The sequence below is a fragment of the Parasteatoda tepidariorum genome, chromosome 4 (genome assembly GCF_982258835.1).
Source record: "Parasteatoda tepidariorum strain Cologne lab strain chromosome 4, Ptep-v5.0, whole genome shotgun sequence".
Classification (NCBI taxonomy): Eukaryota; Metazoa; Arthropoda; class Arachnida; order Araneae; family Theridiidae; genus Parasteatoda; species Parasteatoda tepidariorum.
In genome coordinates this window covers 87,654,872-87,678,941 of record NC_141758.1, presented here as the reverse complement: position 1 = coordinate 87,678,941, position 24,070 = coordinate 87,654,872, and the positions used below count along the sequence as shown (strand labels likewise).

The 24,070-nt window shown below is 31.0% G+C and overlaps 2 protein-coding genes across 3 annotated transcripts in view; one reads left to right on the top strand and one right to left on the bottom strand.

The window, feature by feature from the left end:
• Positions 1-24,070, top strand: part of Nse4 (SMC5-SMC6 complex kleisin component Non-SMC element 1) — a 27,786-nt gene extending 3,716 nt beyond the window's left edge. The window contains exons 3-12 of one of the 2 annotated variants that reach the window (XR_015433178.1): positions 94-260; positions 1,866-2,005; positions 3,870-3,966; positions 5,856-5,952; positions 9,822-9,913; positions 12,531-12,579; positions 14,336-14,427; positions 17,426-17,903; positions 18,259-18,705; positions 24,024-24,070. Coding sequence is in view for 1 of the 2 variants with exons in the window: in XM_043039953.3 (XP_042895887.2) it covers positions 94-260; positions 1,866-2,005; positions 3,870-3,966; positions 5,856-5,952; positions 9,822-9,913; positions 12,531-12,579; positions 14,336-14,427; positions 17,426-17,500 (809 nt within the window). In the remaining variant the exon portion in view is untranslated. Of the gene's footprint in view, positions 1-93; positions 261-1,865; positions 2,006-3,869; positions 3,967-5,855; positions 5,953-9,821; positions 9,914-12,530; positions 12,580-14,335; positions 14,428-17,425; positions 18,706-24,023 lie in introns of those variants that run through there. The other variant, XM_043039953.3, reaches the window with a different exon arrangement.
• Positions 19,047-23,786, bottom strand: LOC147811907 (uncharacterized). Its single transcript, XM_087162278.1, has 4 exons — positions 23,532-23,786; positions 20,171-22,700; positions 19,997-20,037; positions 19,047-19,922 (listed from the first exon to the last, which is right to left on the bottom strand). Exons 1-4 carry the CDS (start codon positions 23,784-23,786, stop codon positions 19,047-19,049), a joined length of 3,702 nt encoding a protein of 1,233 aa, XP_087018404.1.

Below are 24,070 nucleotides of genomic sequence, written 5' to 3'. Positions count from 1 at the left end.
AATAAAAATCATATTATTAAGAATTCAATCATACATTTCATTTTATTGAGTTTATTTTTTTTCTTCCTGACTTTTTTTTTGTATCACTTTTAGAAGACAAAACGAGCAAAAAACTTGAGTTTTCTCAAACAAGCAACACAACCAAGTTTTCGCGCGATTCTGGACTGATGCAACTTCAATCCAAAATTGTGCAAAAGCGTACAAAAATCTACAAACCAGATACTCTAGTCTTTGACCCAAGAGAATTTTCTGAAAAATTGGTTTGTATTTATTTCTGTTTCTTCATAGATTAATTATATATATATATATATATACACATGCATGTGTACAAATATATACTAGGGAACTAAGCCTCCTATTCGTTTCTGCTCACCAACCCCGATGATTGATTAGCAATAAATAATGGTTGTTTCTTGGGATTTTTCTGCGTAAATTAAAAATTATTCACTTAAAATATGTGTCCTGAAAAGAATTTTGTTTGCTTACCCTTGTGCCCCCATTTCCTGAATATTTTCCTTTAACCCCTTACCTGTCGAGTAAAATTTACGTGATTCACTCCCCAGTGCCACCGTTTTTCGCTCAAGTGCGCTTTGTTACGCGGTGTTTTGGTGGGGAAAAAGATGCACGCGTTGCAATTTAAAAACAGTTTACTTTCACAAGAGAAGAAAAAGAGAAAATACAAAACTTAAACTAAAGAATAAAAATTCAATATAAAATATGTTAAAACTTAGCTGTTGTATGATAAATCCTGAAACATGGTTGGACACATAAACCAACATCACATTCATTGCACTGATAGCGGGATTCTCGACGAATATACACGGGAAATGAAAGAGAAAGAAGAATAAACCCGACCTTACTCAAATAGAAACTCGATAAGAAAAAATACTCAACAGATAGTGCTGCCAGTAGTGCAGTATGTTTAGTGTTAATAGTTTAAGTACCCCTTGCGGTCAGGCAAACTGTGGGACATTTTCACGGTTTTCCTCTCTGTAAGACAAAAATGCAGTTGCATAAAAAAATCCTCCACAAAATGCAAATTTCTCCCGATACTTGATCCAAGAGTTCCCTTGTCTTCTGGATTGGGTTCAAAGTTACAAGGCTACGGAGTGTAACATTAATAGCCGCTAACCCATAATTGGGTAAGCTGTTTAACAACGGTTATAAAATAGTTTAAGTAATTATAAATAATGGTTTAAAAAAATCTTCTTTAGATTAAGATTTCATACATAATTTTTACTTCGTAACTGTAAGTGCTGATATTATTTCCAACTTTGAATTTCTCTTTTTGACTACATGTTTATGCATGATGTATCAAAACTTTACGCGTAGCCTAAAATATGTAGCTAGTAAAATTTTTGTTATTTTATTTCTCCAATGTTGACAGGTACGTAATAAATAATATAATGAAGGTTATTATAATATTATCAAAAATCATAATTTTAAGTCTTAAAAATTAAAAAACATAATTAAATGCTAGTTTGAAAAAAGATCAGGTAGTTTTAATACTGGTAGTTAGCATGAAAAAAATTGATAACCCTTGTTGGTACAAGAAAGAATTGTGTCTCATTCTGGATGAAAGAAGATGATCATTATAATATTATGAAGATGTTATTATAATATTATAAATCACATTTTTAAGTTACGCTAATGAAGCGGCATAATTAAATGCTTGTTTAATGTCGTCAGATAAGGTTAGTAAAATTCAAAGTAGTTGGTATTTTTTATTCTTTTATTTTTGTTGATATAGTTTAATTATTATTTTTTTTAAAAATAAAATTGTATGTATTTTTTATAAATGTAATTTTTTTTTCTTTTATATATTTTAAAAAAAATACTAAAGCATGCTCATTTGTCTTTTTTAGAAAAGGCACTATAATTGTGCTGTATCAGATGAGGAAAGAAATAATAAAAGATCATCTAATCAATTTTATTCAATCCTATGGCAAAAATTAGGTGAAGAAAGTCAGGAAAAAATGCACACTGCTCCCACTTTTGACTTTTTGTATGTTTTCTTTTATTTGCTCAAATTTTATTTGTATATATTGTTTATCTTAATAGTTGAAACTTGCTGAATGCTGTAGAGTTACTGATGTTACATGTCTGCCAAGTCTCTTGTTTTTAACGAAGACTCCTGTATTTTACGACTATCTCCTGTTTACCCATATGATCTCGAATTTCTCCGTATTTGTTGAAGAAATTTTTAAAAAAAACTTCGGTGATATTATATTCACAAAATACTTCTCTTGTACCTCAACATATGGTGCTATTGCCAGAACTGCAGTATGTTGAGTGTTAATAGTTTAAGTCAAACCATTTTGTTCAAACTAGTCTTTCAATTATTATTTAAGATTTGTAATTTTGTGCATTCACAATATATCAATCACATACTTTATCAAGTATCAACTGAATTATATATATACATATAAGGTGGACATTTTTTTGGACCAGCTCTGCTGGTATTACTCAACAGAAAAATGTATTGACTCATGATCTTGGTTGTTAACCTTATTAAATGAAGATGAAATTTTTCTTGCTATTATTAAATAATTATGTACAGCTGCATGTTAATCTACTGTATTGGAAAATAGTTGGTAAGAAAGATTGTCTAAGTAACTAAGATCAAAACCTGTAAATGTATTCAAAGATCTTAAATAATTAATTTCTTTTTTCATATTACATTCTCGAAACAAATGTGATTTAAAATAAAAAATTTCAAATTCTAAATAAAGAAGAAGAAAAACTATAATAAGCATGAGGAATTATGGAATTAAAAAAAATAAAATACTTTGATGCTAAAGAAATTTTTTTTCGCTTTCATCTAATTATACTCTATATATTTTTTTTTTAGGTAATTTTTTTCACTTTTTTAAGGATAAAATTATTTAAAAAGGGTGAACTTAGTTTTATATTACCTCAAGATTTTATTAAATTTATGTTTTTTCACATATTTAGTTTATACAGTCAAACCCTGCTATAGTGAACCTTCAACGGACCGAAATTTCGGTTCACTATAACCGGGAGTTCACTATATCCGTTGCGCAGGCAATTTCACTAATGGTTCCCAAACTCCTCCCTTTTATTACATTATATTTATATAAATGACTGAAAAATATTACGTAGTAGCAAAAAATGTGTTATTTTTCATCACTCTTCGTCTTGCGTACAAATAAAAATTAGTAATCTTTAGCTGATGAGCAATCCTCAACATCAGATATGGAAACACTTCCCGAATTTCTGTTATTCCGCTTTTTAAACCTGCCTAACCTGCCATTCGAGCACATAAAAGTAGTTTCTATAGATGGTTTTAAAAATCGGTATATGTATTTATTTTGAAGTACAAATTTCAAAATTATTACAAAGAAAATGGGGGGGGGGGGGGAATCAGTCAAAGACAGAAAAAAGTTCATTATATCCAACTTCCTTACTTTTTTGATTCACTATATCCACTAAAAATAACATTATACGAGCATAGCAAGGCATGGGACCGAGCATTTCGTTCACTATATCCGGGAGTTCACTATAAGCCGTGTTCACTATAGCGGGGTTTGACTGTATAGTGTTTTCTATTCTGTGTAACTAGGCGCAAAATATTTCATAACTATAGGAAAATAGAGTGAACAATTTTAGAACAGTTTTATTTTCATAAAAATTCATGTAATGCTGCTGTGAAGTAATTTAATAATATAAAATACTTTAAATAAATAAATAGTAAATATTTTGTTTCTTGTAAAAAAAAAAAAATTAAAAAAAAGAACATATGCTGTATAATTTTATTTTTAAAGTATCCAGATTTTATCAGTTTTAAGATTTTACATTTTAGAAAGTATTTTAGATTATATTTCTAAATATTTCATGTTTTATATTAGATATGGCACTTTTGATGCGCAGCCAGCTTCACCTGTAAAAAAGAAACGAAGAAGAATTGAAAAAGACAAAGTAGCCAATGCTGTTAAACCTAAAACTGTTAGTATTGTTGTATGCTTTTGAGTAATGAAATTAAGATTATTTTAACCATACATAATCAAGGGATTAACGAATAGTCATTTAGTCAATTACTGAATATTCAGCCAAAAAAAAATAGACAGAATATTCAACGACTGAATTGCATCAGCATTTTTTTTTTTTGAAAATCATTAATAAATATTATTTTAATACATAAATAAGTTTAGTCTTTATTTAAAAATTAATCAAAACTTAGATATATTATTGTTATGGGGTAAATGTAAAAAACTGTAATAGTTATCCATAAATATTTAAGATGAATAAAAAACTGACTAACAGCTATAAAAAGAAACTGAAGTTGTAAAGTTAAAAAAAAAAAAAAAAAAGAAGAGAGAGAGAAATCGAATAAAAAATCTTCTTAATTCTCCAAACAAAACTTTATTGCTAAATAATATTTTTCTGAAAAAAAGTATACATAAAACGTTAAAAAAATTTACTCCATCAGAAACGTTTTTAAATATGCCATAAAATTGTCATAAAAATGCCTACAAAAACGAGATTATATACAAAAGCTAAACAGGAAAAATTTATCTTAATTCTGGAAAGAAAATTTTAAAGCTGAGCATCTCAGTTTTTCCAATACTGTATTTTCCAGAAAAAGTGAAAAAAAAAAGAATAAAGTCTAACAGAAACCCTTTTAATTGCTGGCACCATAGTAAAAATGTTGATAAAAAAAATTTTTTTGTAAAGAGAAAGCTAGATATGTTAAACAAAAATTGTTCCTATTTTTTAAACGAAAACTTTGAGGTTAACAATAATTTTAACTTTTTCGTATTCTTTCATTGTATTCTAACATTATAACTTTTTCGTACTGTGTCATATTCTTAGAAAAAAATTGTAATAAAAGAATAACGTTTATTTGAAACGCTCTTTAAAAAATGTGTCATAATAAAAAAAGTGCTGATAGAAAGAAAATTCTTGGTTCGATCCTCGGGCCGGGCAAGGTTGACTCAGCCTTTCATCCCTTCAGTGGGTCAATAAATGAGTACCAAGCATGCTTGGAAACTAAACATTGGGGGTTTCGCAATAGGCTGACCACTTAACCAGAACATCTGCTCCTGCACCCCAGAGCCCAAGGTTAAGAGAGATGAGATGGGCACAGTAGGCCTTGGCCCTACTGTGCCCATCTCAGTAGGGCCAAGGCCTACTGTGCCCATCTGTCGCACCTATCTGTGGCCAGCTGTCGCACCAATGAGTTTAGTTTTTTAGTTTAGTTTAGATAAAAAGAAAAATTCATGAAAAAAGTAAAAGAGAAAGAGGAAAAAAAAATCTTAAAATATAATTTAAAGGATAAATTCGCAGCTTTTTTTTGTCACCGATTATCTGTCTTATCGTACAGGAAGAAACAATAAAGTCTATTCGAAATGCTCCACTAAAATGCCAAGCTATAAGCAAAAATGAAAAAAAAAAAGTTTTCGATTCTTCAAACAAAAAGTGTTGAGAAAAAAAAAGATAAAATTACTTGCCTGAATATAATTTTAAAAAAAATCAGCAGTATAAAACACGTGGTATGAAATAACTTAACTTCAATTAATTTGTCTTCTTGAACATAAATTTGCAAGCACACGAATTTTAAAACTTAATATGTGTAAAAACTGTTTCAAATAATGTATAGTGAAAATAATATTTTAGATTATTCTTTAATTAATTTATTCAAATTCCAGAAAAAAAAATTTAAAAAAAAAATACTTTTCCCGAATATTCGTTACATCCCTTGTTTGATCAATTTTATTCAGACATTCTAGTAATTAAAATGCTCTTTTTTGTATGACTCATTAATAAATGTTTAATAAAATAAGATAGTAATTTATGAACTAAGTTTGTTGTTAATCTGTTAAATTTTATTTAAGGTTGATGTGAAAGAATGTTCTGAAGAAAAAGACTTAATGTTAGATCGGGCTACTAAAATATTGTCTATTTTAGCAAGATATGTTAGCAAGACTAGTAGTAAGTTTCTCTTTTATGTCAATTTTTGTATTTTTATTAATTTGTTATAGGGCTCGAAAAAACTCAGAAATTTTACCCGTCCCCAAGGATGGCTTGTCCAACAATGTACCCTTCCTCCTTTGAAACTATCCCATAGTAACTAAATAAATAAAAAATAATTTTCTCTTATTTATTACAAACATTTATGTAAATTAGACGCCCGGTGGCTGAGCGGTAGCGCTTCGCGCTGTCGTGCCACAGGTCCTTGGTTCGATCCTTGGGCCGGGCAAGGCCGACCTCAGCCTTTCATCCCTTCAGTGGGTCGATAAAATGAGTACCAAGCATGCTTGGGAACTAACACTGGGGGTTCCGCGTTCGGCTGACCACCTGACCGGAACATATGCTCCTGCACCCCAGAGCCCAAGGTCAAGAAAACTGAGATGGGCACAGTCGGCCTTGGCCCTCTTAATGGGCTGTCGCGCCACTGAGTTAGTTAGTTTTATTTATGTAAATTACATAATGAATTAGTAGTTACTAGGATTACAAATACTAGGATTACATTATACAGTAATAAAAGAAATACCAGGTTACTATGAGTAACCTTGTATTTCTTTTATGAAATAATTTAAATGACAAAGGTCAAGTTATCTGGAACGTCAATTTATCCAAGGATACTGCTTTTTTTAAATGAATCAAACCTGACGTTTGCCAATTCCACAATCAAGCCAATGATTTACAAAAGTTTCTGCACAGAAATCTGGAAGGGATTTTCCATTTAGGTAGATGTTCATAATTGCGTTTAATGCTTCTTGCTTAAGACCAGTAAGTACCAGTTTTTTTTGTAAGTTCATTGCTGAAATGCTCCTTTCAACCGCTGCAGTACTCCCAGGCAGAGAAAACATTAATCCCACCATGCGCAGTATGTTACTGTATTGTGGGTCATATTGCTGCATTAGGTCTTTATAAATAGCTTGGGCTTGAAGGGCTGAAGTTTTCTCGTGTTTAACGATGTTATGTATCTTAAATTTTAATGAAACCCATTCTTGAGAAAAAATATCTTTATCTACTCCTTCAAGTAACATCTGCATGTTTTGGTTGTCAAAAGATATCAACAGCTGTTTTTCAGATGGCCACTCGCTGAAATCAAATACACCAAAATATGACACAGGAGATTCTTGTAGCTGTTTGAATCTAGTATCTAAAAATTCAACAGTACTATCAATAAAATCAGCTGCAAATATGGGACCGATAGCTTCATCACAGTCATCTATTACATTTTTATGTTCCCTTTGGTGAATTCCCGGCTGAGATTAGAGGGTCATTTTAGAAGTGAGGCGCTAGACTCTTGTAAGATAACAAAAATTGAAAATGTACCACAAACATTAACGGGAAAATGGCCGTCCGCGCATACATCGGATTCGAGAAATTTGTTGTCCTTGGGGAATTTTTGACTGCCGAGGACAGGCGGTTTTTCGAGCCGTGATTTGTTATTTAAACAATGTTATCGATAACATGCATTTTTTTATCTTTTTGTTATATTAGGAAAAAGTGGTTAGCTGTTAATGGCATTGTATATGTTTGAAAACTTCAAAGCTTCCTAATGGCTTTTTCTCTCTTTTTTAATCACTCTTTTTGTTTATTTTGTGTCTGTATGCCAATCTTTGTGGGCTTTATCTCATAGCTGTGCCTCGCCTACTCACTTATCATTTTGATCACTCTTCATTTCAGAGCTCATCTGTTTTCCATACAGAATTTTTATTTTATTTTATAACCATCATTGAACAGCTGACCCAATCTTTTAGGTTAACAACTTCTAATGTTCAACTTCGTTGCCTTGTAATTTTGAACGAACCCAATCTAGTAGGCAAGGGAGCACCTGGATCTAGTATTGGGGGAAATTTGCCTTCGTAGAAGACTTTTTGATGAAACTAACCCGCATTTGTGTTACATGGTGAGGAAAACCACAAAGCCAAGTTTTATAATTCAGCCTAAACATGCCACCCAGAAAACTTAAAAGTTTACACCCTGACTCATCATTATGTGGCTCTCTAACAAAAGCTAGGCATGCAATAAAAAACAACAGCATGATTCTACGTTTAATTTAAAATAATTATCCAACCAATAAAAAGAAATCAAAATCCAAAAAGGGTAAGACTTGTGGATAGACTCACCTATTATTGGCCCACTATAAAATAATAATAATAAAAAACAATAACTAATATCTGAGAAATTAATAAGAAAATGCATAAAAACACTTAAATTAAAATTTAAAAAATTGGTATAACATCTACATTGAAATAAAATCCATCTTTATTTTTATAAAAACAAAATAAAATGAAATTGTTCAGGAACTCAGAAAAGAAGTACCCCTTGAAAAAGTTCAGGTTCTCATAATACTGCAGTCAAAAATGTTAGAACAATGGAAACTGAAATTAAATCTCATATTATGAAAAAGTTGTACTAATACAGTACAGAACCCATTATCCGAAAATCAGAAAACCAAAAAACTGGAACGAAATTCGATAAATTTTCCCGCCATTTTTAAAAATGTTTTTTTTCCCTCGTAAGATTTAAGGATTTTTCTTTCTTTTTTGAAAGATGTTTACCCTACCATCATTTTGGAAATAATCATTAGTGTCTTACTTAATCATTTTTTCTTCTTTTTAAGATTATTTCCAAATAATATTTTTTTTAGTTGGGTTTAACAATGAAAAAAAACTGCTTTTTGTGGCGATTCAGAAAACCGGAAAAATCGTTATCCAGAATAGCGATGGTACCAATCGTTCCGGATAATAGGTTCCCTACTGTATATAAGTAATACAACTGCAAATTTAAAGTAAAATGGATAACATTCACTAAAATAATGAATTATAATGTTGCACAGTTCACAAAATGCAGGGGGAAAAAGCAGAATACCTTAATAACATATAATCTAGTGGTCAAATTTTTCTGTACTAAGACAGTGGTTTCCGAAAACTGATCCACGAAGGCATCACGTGAGTTGAGTGAATGTTTGGTCCTTCTAATGTTAATTTCACTTTTTCTGTTTGTCACTATATCTCAGGTATTGTTTAAAAAAATCAAAAGATTTTTGCACACTCTTTTATAAAACTCAAAAATACAAAAATAATTTTCTGTTAAAAATTTTTTTTCACTATATCTCAGGTATTGTTTAAAAAAATCAAAAGATTTTTGCACACTCTTTTATAAAACTCAAAAATAATTTTCTGTTAAAATTTTTTTTATTTTTATGATTATTTATCATTGTTTATGAATTCTTGGCCATAGATAGCGCCACTGGAAAACAAGAACAATCGCACCGCTTCTCTGCCTAAACAGGCATACATCAACAACAACATCATTATTTATTGCAATAATAGTTGACAACTTTTGACTTGCAAGAACTGACAAAACTTTTTGAATTGACAAAATTTGAGTGAAATTGGTGAATAATTTCTGAGCAATGAAATACGAAAAATTTATGTTTTTAAAATTTCATTTTTCATTAGCAACTTCACCAATTCAATTTAAATTTTGGATTTTTTGGACATTATAAAGGGAGTTTTTATGAGCATACCGACTGATAGTGAAAGCAAAATAAATGAATAAATAAATCATGTTTTTTATTTAAAAAAACATTTTCATGCTTATTATCTAATTAAAATTTAAAAATAATAGTGTTTAATATTTGCTTAGTAAAAAGTTCATTGTATCACTTGTTTAATTTTTCTAATTATTATTTTTGAGACACTTATTATATTTTTTGGTCTTTATTCAACATCTGAGATATAACAATGAAAGTTTAGATTTTTGTCTCGTATTAACAAAACTGTTTAAATTTTTTAAAATTATCTTTTAGTTGTAATTTATTCAAATATTTAATTTTTCAGAGAAAGCTATATGTTTTTATGAATTTGTAATTGATCCTCATTCTTTCTCACGCACAATTGAAAATATATTTTTGGTGACATTTTTGCTACGGGTAAGCACTTTTTTTTATTATCTCATTTGCTATATTGTTCTTATCGAAATTCTTAAAATATTAAATTTAGTAGAAAATATTTTATCTTCGCCTATTCATTTTTAATAATAGAGAAACCTGTGTAAGTTGGCCGCTTGTGGTGCATTGTTTTAGTAGTCAACTTACGAAGGGGGTGAGTCAGTTTTTTTTTTGTAAGGTTATTTTAATATTCTTTTATAAATATTGAATTTATTTGAAGACATTTTATTTTTTCCTATTCGTTTTTAATAATACAGAGAAACATGCGGAAATTGACCACTTGCAATGCATTGTTATGGTGGTCAACTTATAAAGGGGTGTAAGTCCTTTTTTTCATCATCACATTTATCATGTTATTTTTAGATATACCATGTTACACATATTTTTCTCACATATATTCAAACGAAATACAAATAAGTGGTGTAATTAAATGTTTTTAATTTGACTTCTAAATTTTATTTAGCAAACCCATATATCATTAAACATGATTTAATTACAGAAAGAACTGCAATTTGTTACATAAATTTAGTATCCAACTGATTAGTTTTAGAAAAATAGATATGCATATTTTATTTAGGTATGCTTGCCTATTATTTTGACTATTTTTCTTAAAAATAAATACACAAAAACATACATAAAACTTGACAGAATTTTTATTTTATTATTTAAAATTAGTTTTATTTTCGGTACTTTTCCATTATGCCGGCGCATATCTTGCAAAGCAGACATTATGGCGAGTTTGAGCTGGCACACAGTCGCCGAAACAAATCGCACGAAGCAGATTTTATTGGCCACAAGGCGCAGCATACACATAAAGTAACAGTTAATAAATGGTTCAAACATTTGTTTACTTTGGAGGCATAAAAATTTTAACATCGCTTAAAACTTTTTCAAATGGCTCCTCCGTTTGCCTTCTCCACATGAATTCTGCAAGATAACTTATGAGATGATGGCGTGCCGTTCCTCTGTGTTTCTTATTTCGTCATTTAGCACTGCCTCTCTATTTTTTGCGTGTGCGTTCCAGTTTCCGGATCCACAAAGTTGCACTTATGGTTCACTTTGAAATGTTCGCAACTTTCATCTTCCAGCTTACTAGTGCAGTGTGATTTCCATGAATCGTAATGTATTATAGTTTCTTTTACGATATTTCCCTTAATAGCCTTCAATAAAGTGTTCATGGATCGATTTGGCACCTCCACAAGGAAACATTTGTTCGTTTCCTGGCAAACTCCACCGAAGATCCATTGTTGTGGTAGGATCCGTCCCTCATTGTTTTTTCTCTCCGTAAACCAACTTTCGTCCATTTGGATGATCATGCCAGGTCTCCCTATTTTCCGTTGTTCTCGTTTAAGACAAAATTCTGACAAGCCTCACTCATGATGTTATTCCAGTCTACAACTGTTCCATGACTGATCTCCAACTGCTTTTCACACCATTTAACTGAAGTTAATTCTTCGCAACAACAATAAATAAACCGCACACACTTCAAAAAGCTCAATTTCGATGATTGAAACCAAGTGCCTTTACGGACACTTCTTTTACAGTGACAAGATGAAAGGTTGCAGCACCATTGAATTTCATCTCAGATATACAACTTCATTTCATGATTCTTATCACAAGTTACGATTTCAGGCAAAACTCCTTTCTCTTGAAAGAATCTGAATCTTCTGTTTTGGGTAAATTCCAAATTTTCATTGCTTTTTGCTTAAATTTTTCATATTAAGTAAAAGACGTGACTGATGGGGAAAAAATGGCCGCGGTTTGTTTTGAAAATGTGGAGGCAAAAGGTTACCAGAAGCGATATTCCGTTTTGGCGTTCATTGCATCATTACTGGCAACTTTATCGCCTGCGCCGGTATAATGGAAAAGTATCTTATTTTCAAACTTAATTATTACAAAAGCCATCAATTGTTTCCCAGATGGTCAGCTCACAAAGAGGTTTAGGCTGGCTTTCAATTGATTCAGTATTAAACTATTTCACAATTTCCTACATTCATTTCATAATATCACTAATTAATTAATTCAGTTATTAGGAATTAATAATATAATAGCATCGAAAATTTTCTGAAGCTTTTTTTGGCCAGTTTATGGAGGGTTTAAAATAGAATTAAGTAACACCCCCGTTCAAATTTTTGTTATTTTAATGGTCAACATGCAAGATAGAGAAGTGGTCAGTTTACAAATGTTTCTGTCTCTCTTATTATATAGGATAAATTTGGTTTTTTGATAATAGAGGTCAACTTAGACAGGTTTCACAGTATTAAACTTATGATCAAAGTAAAGGAAAATTTAAAAAAATCCCCAATTATCAGTTGTCTGTCCAGGGCAAATTTACTGCCGCTTAGCAGTACTTTCACAAATTCAGTTTATGGAAAAACAGTAGTTTCACAAAATACTTTTAACATCTTTTCGAACAACATTTAAATATTTTCTTATTTTACCATAGTTTTGGGTTGATTTTTTAATATAATTTTTAAATATCACAAATAATGTCTAAATTTTCACAAAATAAGTACCTCTCAAAAAAACCTAGACAGACCCCTGATTATTTAATTAAATTAATTTTTTTTTAAAAATAAATTTGTTTGTATTTTTCTAGAATGGAAATGTATGTATTTTCTCTGATGAACAAGGCCTTCCTTGGATAAGTAAGTGTTTTATTTGCAATTTGTTAATTTCTAATGCTTAGATGAGCAGATCTACATAAAATTTATTTTTGTTAATTTTACTTTTTGTGATGTGTTTTAAAAAGATGAACAAAGTAAACATAAAATTCCATTGATCTCTTATCAGATTTTCACGTACTGAGATACATGATACAAGGAATCAACATTGAATCTAACAAATTCATCTAGACTATATTTTAAGTTACAAAAATGTACTTTCTCTAAATGAACGTGTCTTTATTGTGACAGATTGTGATTTTTAGCTCTTAATATGGATAGTTGTTGCAAACTGGAAATTATGGTCCTAATAGTTTAACCAGTAGGACCAGTGCCTGATAAGGCCTCAAAAGCCCAGGCTTAGGGGCCCCCTAATTGTTTAATAGTTTCATTTTGTGTTTTTCTTAAGAATTTTCTATTAGAATTATGTGTTAACAAAGATTAAAATAAATATAAAACCAAATTTTCTAATGTATCGTAATTTATTTATGTTATAAATAATTTAAAAACACTTCATAATTAAACAATTGGTAAATTTTGTTTAAAGTAACGACCACTTTTTAAAAACTTTTCAAGCACTTTACAAAAATTTTCAAGCACTCAAAAAATTCATATTTAATCAATGATATTATTGAAAAACAAAAACTTTTTATAAACAGTTTTAGTGTTAAAAAAAAACCCAAAAAGAAACGGGCGCAAATCAAAACAATCAGTACTTTCCCACATCACCGAGTGAATGCAACTTGACCCTGAACTCAGAACAAAAGTACCCTTACCCCCTACATCAAAAAAAAAGTGATAGAAGTAAAATAAAATAAACAAGAACAAAATTAAAATAAATTAAAAAGAAAAACATTTCATACGGATCTGATATTCTCTATCCGAATTGGAGCAATCGGGTTTCGGTTTCAAGTGAGCGCGCAAGCGCAAGTCATAACGTGGGTACGACATGAAGTCCGCGTGAATGATTACGTAGCTAACTCCCCATTTTTCGTGAAATGCATGGGATCCACCAGATATCACTGAAGGGAAGAAAAAAAATTATTCGGAAAAAAAGCACTTTTTAAAAACACCAGCTGAAAAAAGCACGTTTAAAAGCTTTTAAAAACGAAATCCCCAAAAAAGCACCTTTAAGTACTTTTTACAAACGCTACGCACCCTGTTTAATGTAAACTTACTTTTTGTATATTTTGCCAAATCTCTAGAATTTTGGATAGTCTAGTAATTTTTGGACATAATTGTAAGACTCATTTATAAAAGGCTGACTCTGTGTCAAAAATAACATTTTATGATTTTTTATTTTATTAATGCTCAAAAAAGTTTTGAATTTTAAGGTACAGAAATTTTAACATCATTTTTAATTGTGCAATTTTAAGTGACAAAATCTAAAATAAGAACAGAAACTGTCAAATATATTTTGTGAAATTAGCATTAAGAGGCCCAAACTTTTATCCAGCCTAAACTATTGAGGCAGTATTTTCCTGAATGTGGCTGTGACTCATATTTTAAAGGTAAAGAATATAAATCCTGCAAAAAAATCAAATTCATTATTCAAAGAAAGTACATTTTTGTGTTTGAATTTGTAACCTACATAACTGTATTGTAAAAATTAACAATCACTAAAAAAAATAAACCTGTAATGTGATCAATATAAAAGTGTTTTCTAAAACATTGCTCTTACCTTTAAAAAAAATTCTTCGTCACAAATTATCTTAATTTTAATTTTTTGCTGTGATTGCAGGAGATGTTAAACCAGAAGAGAAAAAAGAAAGGGCTAGAGATCATAAAGATAACAAACAAAGTGTACTCAGCATGAGTCTTGAAGAGTGGAAGGTAAGTTACTATTTTTTTCTATAAAAAAAAACAACACATTTTTATATAATACAGCAGAATACCGCTTATCCAAAGCTTGATCACCCAATTTTTTGGTTATCCAATATCTTTTTCCACATACGTTTTCTCAAGACTTACTTCAGTCCTCAGGACTGAAGAGTGGCAGTAACGCAAGACACACTATTTTGCGTGCAAGATGTTTGACCCTGCCTCAAGGGAAGGGTGCAAATTTCCCATAAGTTAAAAAAAAAAAAAATTATTTTATAACTTAACTCTTTTTATTCGTATAAAAATTATTTATGACTAGTTTATACTTCATTAAAAACAAATTAATTAAGTTAGATCCCCCTTTTTTAACAAATAGTTATGTGTTAATATTTAAATAATTATGTGTTATAAATTACGATGCATTAGTTACAGTTGATTTGATAAAATATTGGACATTTAGGTCAGAATGTTTGCAAGATATAAAAATTAAAACCAACTTGTTAACTATTACCATGTAATGTTGTTTAACACGTTCACGCCGGGTGTTGCACCTGAAAGCGGGACGGAAAAGAGAAAATACTGGTAGAAGAACTATTTCAATATTAGATAATATTCGGGAGGAGTTAAATCTATTCTCAACAATAACAATTCACTGTAACGAAATTTATCACGGCGAAGAAGCAATTCAATATAAAAATTGCATCCGTTAAAAACCATTGGTAGTTATGGATTTTTATTATTCCCGGAAAAAAACTAAAGAATGAAATTTATTTGTTATCAGTTTTTACTCCGGTGCGCCGCCCGATGAGACAATCTAGCGTGACCCACCCCGGCGTGAACGTGTTAAAACTGAAAAAAATCTATAAGTTGCATTTATGTTACTGTCTTTAACGATTACAATAGTTATTGATTTGTTGTTAATTTTGAAATGTTTCATTAGAGTGCTGATAATTAATCACTTTATACTTCTCCCATTTTCATTTCTATTTATATCCATGTATATTTTTATAGGTACCAAGCCTAGTAAGTTACATTAATTAATAAATGGAATTTAAAATTTTACATTGAAGAAAAGATTGTGCATGCTGCAATGTATTGAAAATCGAAGTATTTTTAGTGAAAAGTATTTATTAGTTTTTTGGACTTGTGACAAAATATTTAAATTAAAGAGCTTGCAGACGGTCCTTAGAGATATTCAGACTTAGATAAAATGAAAAACTTCCTGCATGCATTGTTTAATTCATGTAAGTAGGTATTATGTTATCAACGTTTAAATAAAAACATGGATGCAAGATTTTATTTATTTAAATTGTGTGAATATGAATCTCAGTGTGTGATTATTAAATCACACGAATACAAATCTCAACATTTAATTTTAAAATCGTGTGAATACAAATCTCGGTATTTAATTTTAAAATCGCGAGAAAATGAATTGCAATGCATAATTTTAAGTAATTTGAATACGAATCTTAACAGTGGCTTTTAAATCACATGAATACGAAACACGATATTTGATAATAAAATCGTTGAAATACGAAGCACGATCTTAAATCGCATAAATAGGAATCACGATATGTGATTTTAAATCGCATAAATAGGAATCACGTTTGCATTTGTAGGGAAATAATTGCATAAAAAAGGAATATTTTTTTTTTTATCTTTGGTATTCAAAAAAGACAAATATTCTTTTAACAGGTGGATTGTTTTTTTCTTTTTTGGTAATAGTAAACTAATTTTCGCAATCGGCATTTATATATCTTATAAGGGTCTGGTAACATTTTTTAAAAAATGACATATCTTGTGGAAAGATCTTATTTAGTCACTTTGACTGTCTGAAGTTGTTCTTCGGGGTAACAATGTTAATCCCTTAGTAATAAAAAAAAGTTATAACCCAAGCTATGACTGAGCCAATTTTTTCTCATCTATTGACAAGATACGTATAATATACATGAACAATATTGATTCACGTAAAATTCGTCACCCTGGCGGAAAATTATTATTACTAAACAAACCCTGTCAATATTTCCATATCCTAACGAGAAGATCAATATGGCATGAGAATTTTTTTCACTGCTTTGCACAGCCGTATTTTTCTTGTGATTACGTCATTGCATTTGAAATTCAGGCACTGTGGTCGGTGCAGAATTCGATATGAAATCTGTGCCTGCTTTTCTAACAAATTTTGCTGAAATGAGAGAGGTTTTGATGAAAGAGTTGAAACTAGTTACTAGAGTTGCAATTGCTTGCAGAAAGTTTTTTTAATTGAGATTTTTCATTTTATCCAAGTCTGTTTTTGGCATGACTTTTTTAGCAATGGAACGATAAAAGAAAAACGGCTTTTCTCCAATAAGTAGAGGCGTACAGGAAAAATGAGAATGAAGGGAAATACGTACAGGAATGTCCTATTGTTTCTAATTTAACGAAGCTACAGCAAATTATTTTTTTTTAAAGTTTGCTTTACATATTTTATTTAAATTTAAGTGTTTATAACATAACTGTATATTTACTGAAATGATCTGAATATAAGTAAAAATAAGAAAAGGCATTGACTAAAGAAATCTTAATAAAAATTTTTTAATTATGAGATGCACGTACATGAAACACAGTAGTGCACAGGACGCGTACATAAGTGTCTTTATTTATGTTTTCTATTTTTAATCCAATTTTGTTGAAACATTTTCTTAGAAAATTATTTTTAAAGTATAATAATATGCATTCAATTTATTTATTTACTACTTAATAATTTGGGACATGCCTTTTTTATTTTTAAAATTTATGTCATTAATTTTTTTAATTTTCACCTCAGAAATTAATAATTTTAATGCTCTTATACAATTGAAGTCATTTTAAAAATACCTTCTTTCTTTGAAAATATAAGTCAGGAAGAGACTTCTTCCTTCTTATCTTATGTATTTATTGCGACTGGATGATGTATTGTGAATATCGTTCATGTTGTCTTTTGATAAAATTAATAAAATAGCAAATACTAAATAACTAATTTTCTTTTCAGGCAATAATAGAAAAATGCAAATTCAAAGAAGCTAAAATACCACCACAGAAGTCAAAAGCAACTCAAGAGAGATAAACTAATTTTATCTAAATCATTTGTTTACTTTTAAAGATAATCGTTTTTTAATAATTTATCGTCTTTTAACAAATAGTGTTACGTTTTTAAATGAATTTATTTGAGCATTGTTTACCCGCCATACAATGTAACACATCACTGTATCATCGTCTTGTATATAGAAGAATAATGATTCAAAATTTTCATTCCAGGAAGCAATTTTTGTGAAAATAAATTTGTCGATACTTGTAACTTACACATTTGCTACGGTATCTATACTATTTATTAGACAAATATTTCTTTCTGCGATTAGTGCCTTTCATGAAATGTGAGATAGAATTGCAATACTATTTTGTGATAAATTTTATGTTGGATTTATTCATAATATGTTTTCGTTATTGATTTTTTCTATTCAGCACCATGGGTGCCAGTTGGAAAGAAGGCCAAGACTGAAAATTTTTTGACTGAAATACCTAACATGCACAATACCCCCTCGACATATGCAAACTATCTGAGAAAGCTTTACCATAATACATCAAGTTTAAATACTGTACAAAAAATATTTATTCATCTGTCTTTTGATAAAATAACAACAGGACATAAGAAAGTAGACCAATAACGTAGACCTAAAAAGTATTTTTAAGGACAGAAAAAAAAAATAATTCCGATTTCCGTCTTAGAGTCAGTCTTGTTTCCGTCTTACTTCCGTCCGCGGACAATTTCGAAAGACGGAAATCCGTCCTGGGGACGGAAGACTTGCACCCATGTTCAGCACTTAGCATTTAAGTTTAAGATTTTTGTTAATAATTTCTTCTTTTTAAGTCATACATAGAACTTTACTGCTTTAAAATTGGTTTCAAAATTTTATAATTAAAAAATATTTTCTATAAAATAAAATGATCTGAAAGTGATTTTGTTTTGCATTAAAACTATTTGTTTTACTTCTAGATTTGTAATTTTTTTTAAAATCAAGTTTGCAATCAAACATTCATAGTATACTTACTTTCAACGCTGTGTTTGCTATTTAAAATTTAATAGTTCTCAAGTTATTATTTTATAAATATCAGGGTATTAGTTTTGTTATTATGATTTATTTTTGTGTAACCGATAAGTTATAAATTGAACATATACATTTTGAAAAATCTCCTCAAAATGTTTTTGTATTTTTTTTCTTATTTTGCTTATCATATTTAATAGCTAATTAAAATATGCAGCATTATCTCTTTGTATTTGTTCGTTACCAATTGATTGATTTCTATGCTGGTTCGTTTGTTAACAAATGATATGGACTGTATTAAAGATTTTTATTATGATTGGTGCTACGAGCACGCTCATGCTATAAGATCAACAACTAATTTTCAACTGATTAGGGTTACAACAAACGGTGGCGAGGATGCTGAGACAAAGATGCCAAGTTGGCGCTATATTTCTGAGATATTGAACATCCACCCGCCGTTGAATTATATTCAATAAACATACAAATTAGCATAACAATGGTACATAAACATATTCCAATATAAAATTTACAATTATTGAATAAATGCTGTAGGTACACATAATGAGAAAATTAACACACATCTTTTTTAATTGTCCAATGGCAAAAGGCACAATTTATTAATGCTACGTTTAACAATTCCCTTGCTCGTTTTAAGTAAAACTTAAAGGATTTGACCCCTGCCTCCCAGAGGCCCCCGAAATTTGGAGCTCTGGGAGGAATAAAATTCCAAACTATCCCTTCAGATGCCAAATAGGAGGCTAGTTTATCGTCAGGAAATCTAGTTAAATTCTGCAATCGCTGCAATTCCCTACTAGCCCCAACAAAGTTTTTTGCATTATCAGATGATATCGTAGCACATTTGCCACGCCTAGCTACAAAACGCTTTAAAGTAGCAAGAAAAGCATCGGTTGTTAAATCGGAAACAACTTCTAAGTGAATCGCCTTCGAGGCTAAACACACAAATATTGCAACATAAATCCGTTGGAAATTCCCTTTTCTCTGGTGTTTATATTTAATTTGGAAAGGGCCGCAATAATCAACACCAGAATGCAAAAAATGATAATTAGGGTTTACTCTTTCTCGAGGCAAGGTTCCCATAAGTTGATTTGAAACAAGGGGTTTATGTTTAAAACAAACTATGCATTTATGTACAATTTTCCTAGCTATCGATCGACCACGAAGTGGCCAAAACCTTTCTCTAGTGCAATATAACAACGCTTGAGGTCCTAAATGGAGATTTTTGATATGCAAATGAGTCATTAACAATTTAGTGAAAGGATGGTCTGCAGGAAGTATAGCTGGATGCTTTTGAGAATAATCCAGAGCAGCATTATGCAAACGACCACCGACTCGGACAATCTGATGACCATCAAGGAAAGGATTTAAAGAGTTAAGTTTACTCTTACCTGAAAAAGCCTTGCCCTTGGACATGGCCTCTATTTCCTCCTTAAAAGCAGATGCTTGTACATTTCTAACCAAAAAGGATTCCGTGTCCTTTAGTTCATTAGAGGATAACTTACCAAACCTTTTGCTACTTGGATTTCTACAGTTGAATATGAATCTGAAAGCATAACTTAAAACATTCAAAATTTTAGTATAATTATTGCTACGATTTAAAATATTGTCAATTAAGTCCAGTTTATAAGAAGTTAAAAGTATTTTGGCAGGGGGTTTGAGTTCCTGTAAAAATTCACTGTCCGAAGAGAGTTTTTCAAATTCTATTGGAACAATATTCAGTTCTTCTTTCAAAAAATCTGGTCCGAACCACCACAGTTCATGGGAAGCAATTTCCGAAGCATTCAGACCACGAGAGAGGACATCTGCAGGATTTTTATCAGATGCAACGTGATTCCAATGACAGTTCTTAGTGAGTTCTTGTATTACTTTAACTCGATTGCTGATAAAAGTCTTGAGTTGATCAGGTGACCGTTGAAGCCATGCCAACACAATTGTAGAATCTGTCCACAACATTATTTGTTGAATGGGCAAGGTTAGAAACTTCAGAACCTTGTTCAAAAGCAGTGCCAATAAAACACTGGCACACAATTCTAAGCGAGGGATCGTGATAGGCTTTACTGGTGAAACGCGGGACTTGCTGCACAAAAGTCTCGTATATGATGTTTCTCCCGAAATTGATTGCATGTACAGAACTGCTCCATACGCAACGGCTGATGCATCGGAGAAGCCGTGAATCAGGATTCCCCTCTTCTCCCCCACGTGACGAGGAATTTGCATGTTTTCAATGGCAGGCAGAGTAGAAACAAAACACTGCCAGTCCTTAGCCATTGAATCTGGAAGCGGTTCATCCCATTCCAATCTGAGTATCCAGAGTTTCTGGAGAAACAATTTAGCCTTGGTTAGTATGGGACCAAGGAATCCAAGGGGGTCGAACAAACGTGAGATGGTGGATAAGACCTTTCGTTTGGTGTATGAGTCATGCATATTTACATCAACTTTGAAAGTAAAATAATCTAAATTTGGGTTCCAGATAACCCCAAGGGATTTAATGGTATTAGGTGGCTCACAAGAGAAATCATAGGCTTGGTCTTCTAATGGTATGGAATTAGGAAATTTTGGAGTATTAGTGCACCACTTGTGTAAGCTCATACCCGCCTTTTTAAACAGGTCTACTAACTGTTCTTGTAGTAATTGAAATTCTTGAAAGTCTGAACTACCTGACAAAATGTCATCCATATAAGTGTCTCTAATTATTACAGCAGCGGCTAAGGGAAAACTATTCCCCTCATCAATGGCTAGTTGTTTAATAGTTCTGGTTGCTAAGTAGGGTGCACAAGAAGTTCCGTATGTAACAGTGTTAAGTTTGAAGGTTTGCACTGGGTCATTCACGCTATTCTTCCATAATATCAACTGTAAATTTCGATGATCAGGGTGAATCAAAATTTGCCTAAACATTTTAGAAATGTCAGTAGTGAACACATATACATGTTGCCTGAATCGCAAAAGTATTGAAAATAAATCTTGTTGTATAGTACCGCCCTTGTACAAAATATCATTTAAAGAAAGACCGGATGTCGTTTTGGAGGAAGCGTTAAATACCACCCTCAACTTAGTGGTTTTACTATCTGGGCGAAGTACACCATGATGAGGTAAAAAATACGAAGTTGTTTTATCAAGAGGTTCTACAACTAATTGCATATGCTGCAAGTCAGCATATTCCATTAAGAATGATTTGTAAAGTGATTGCAACTCCTCATCTTTTGAGAGTTTTTTCCATAACTGATTTAAACGCATTTCGGCAACGGCTTTAGAATCACCGAGCGAAGAGGGATCCTCCTTCAAAGGCAACTGTACTATGTAACGCCCTTCATGATTTCGATAATGAGTATTGTTGTATTGAGTTTCGCATAACTCAAATTCGACACTATGTTCAACAGAGGGCTCCTCAACAGTTTCTATATTCCAAAATGCTTGTAGCTGTTTATCAAGGCTTTCCGAATTTATATCTGAACTAAGCGTTAATCCACAATATGCTCTATTTGTACTATTATCGGAGCTCCCTACGACTATGTAACCAAAAACAGTTTCTTGAAACAACCAATTACTACATGGCGATCGAAGCTGATTTGGCTTTAAAATTTCTAAAAAGAGCTCGCAACCTATAATTAATTCTACTTCTTTTTGTGTGTTAAACTCTGGATCAGCCAAATTAATGTCCGATGGAATCTTTATATTAGATACTTCAACCGGATTAATTATCGTCAAATTTGTAATCGAAGGAACAATTAAAAAGTCTAAAGATGTTGAAAAACTCCCACTATTGTTTTTAATTGCAGTGGTTACCTTTTGTTTGATATTTACCGAAATATCGCTCAATCCAGAAACAGAAGCATTTATTTTTTCCTTTTTCAACATTAAGTTATTAGCTAAATTTTGTTTACAGAAAGAAAGATGAGAAGCGGAATCCAAAATCGCTCTGCATGGATAATAGTCTCCCAATTCATTTCTAATATAAACAACTGCAGTAGGCAAGAGAATATTTTGTTTCTTTTTTGATACTAAATAATTAGAAAAAGTGTTCGAATGTTCTTGTGGGAATGAATCATGCACTTGCGAGACAGTTGTTTGATCGGCGCCTGGCATCGTAGAAACTGAGGAGGTAGGAGGCGGGGACGAAATCTCATAAATATGCAGTAATGTATTATGGCGTTTTTTGCAAACGAAGCAAGAATTATTCGATTTACAGTCTTTAACTTTGTGATTATTCTTTAAGCAATTAATACACAAATTTAATCGTTTTATTTCATTAAATCTATCCGAAACCTTCATATTTTGAAAAGTATTGCACTTATAAATCATGTGTGGTAATTTACAGATTACACAAGAGTTAGGATTATTATTCGAATTCAGGAAAGATTTACTCTTGTTAACAGCTTGCTTATGTTTATAAATTGAAGAAGAAGCTGTTCGACTAATGCTATCAAGAATTTGGCTTCTTTTTTCTAAAAATTCTAAAAAGTTATCCAGTTCTGGTATTTCATTTGATGCGATCGTTTGTTCATATTGTTTTCTAGTTTCTCGATCTACCTTTTTCAAAATGATGTTAAGCAGAAGTATGTCAGATAAATTATTACGATCAAAATTTAGAAGCTTCAAAGCTCTGATATTTTTCTTTAAAATATCTACCATGTTTCTAATATCTCCAGCTGATTCATTTGTAAGTTTTTCAATTTCCAAAATTTGATTTATGTAAGTCTCAGTGAGGAGACGTTTATTCTCAAATCTATTTTCTAATGCTTTTAAAAGTGATTCAAAAGAATCGTCTACAGTTTCCAGACGTTTAGCGTCGCCCAGCAATGACGCTTTCAAATAATGCAGTTTTTGAGAGTCATTTAAATCATTGTTTTTAGTTATAATGTTATCAAATTGCGATTTAAAATTGGGCCATTCTTCAAATTTACCATGAAATACCGGTAGTGGTATCTCGGGTAGTTTAATTTCTAGTTTTGTTTTCGAATCAGCCTGAGATATTTCATTTTCACAATTAATTATTGAAGGTTTAATTATCAAAGAGTTAAGAATATCTTTAATTCTTACCTCCAGAGCTTCGAGTCTGTCTACTGTTCCCTCCAAGTCCGTTTCTACTTCAGTTACCTCAGGGTCAGTTATGTCTTTTAGCCCATAATAATGCTCCTTTAATTCATCAACTTTTTCATACAATTGTTCCACACGCTTCAGCTTGACCTCTAATTCAGTATGGTTATGTTCCTTTGTCTGGTCAATGTATGTTTCTAGCTTTGTTATGGTACCTTTGACGGCACGCTTCGATCTATTTAGTTTTTCTTTTTCCATCTCCGGTTTTTACGGATCACTAATGTTCGTTACCAATTGATTGATTTCTATGCTGGTTCGTTTGTTAACAAATGATATGGACTGTATTAAAGATTTTTATTATGATTGGTGCTACGAGCACGCTCATGCTATAAGATCAACAACTAATTTTCAACTGATTAGGGTTACAACAAACGGTGGCGAGGATGCTGAGACAAAGATGCCAAGTTGGCGCTATATTTCTGAGATATTGAACAGTATTCATAACTAACATTTAAAGTAAATAAAAATGAGTTTTAAAATTT

Excerpts from the sequence above, each read along its gene's own strand:
- LOC147811907 (XM_087162278.1), bottom strand. The coding sequence starts at position 23,786 with ATGGAAAAAGAAAAACTAAATAGATCGAAGCGTGCCGTCAAAGGTACC. Across the intron at positions 22,701-23,531 it reads ACAGACTCGAAGCTCTGGAG|AATAATCACAAAGTTAAAGA; the intron begins GTAAGAATTAAA and ends AATTGCTTAAAG. Across the intron at positions 19,923-19,996 it reads TCCAAGTAGCAAAAGGTTTG|GAGGAAATAGAGGCCATGTC; the intron begins GTAAGTTATCCT and ends TCTGCTTTTAAG.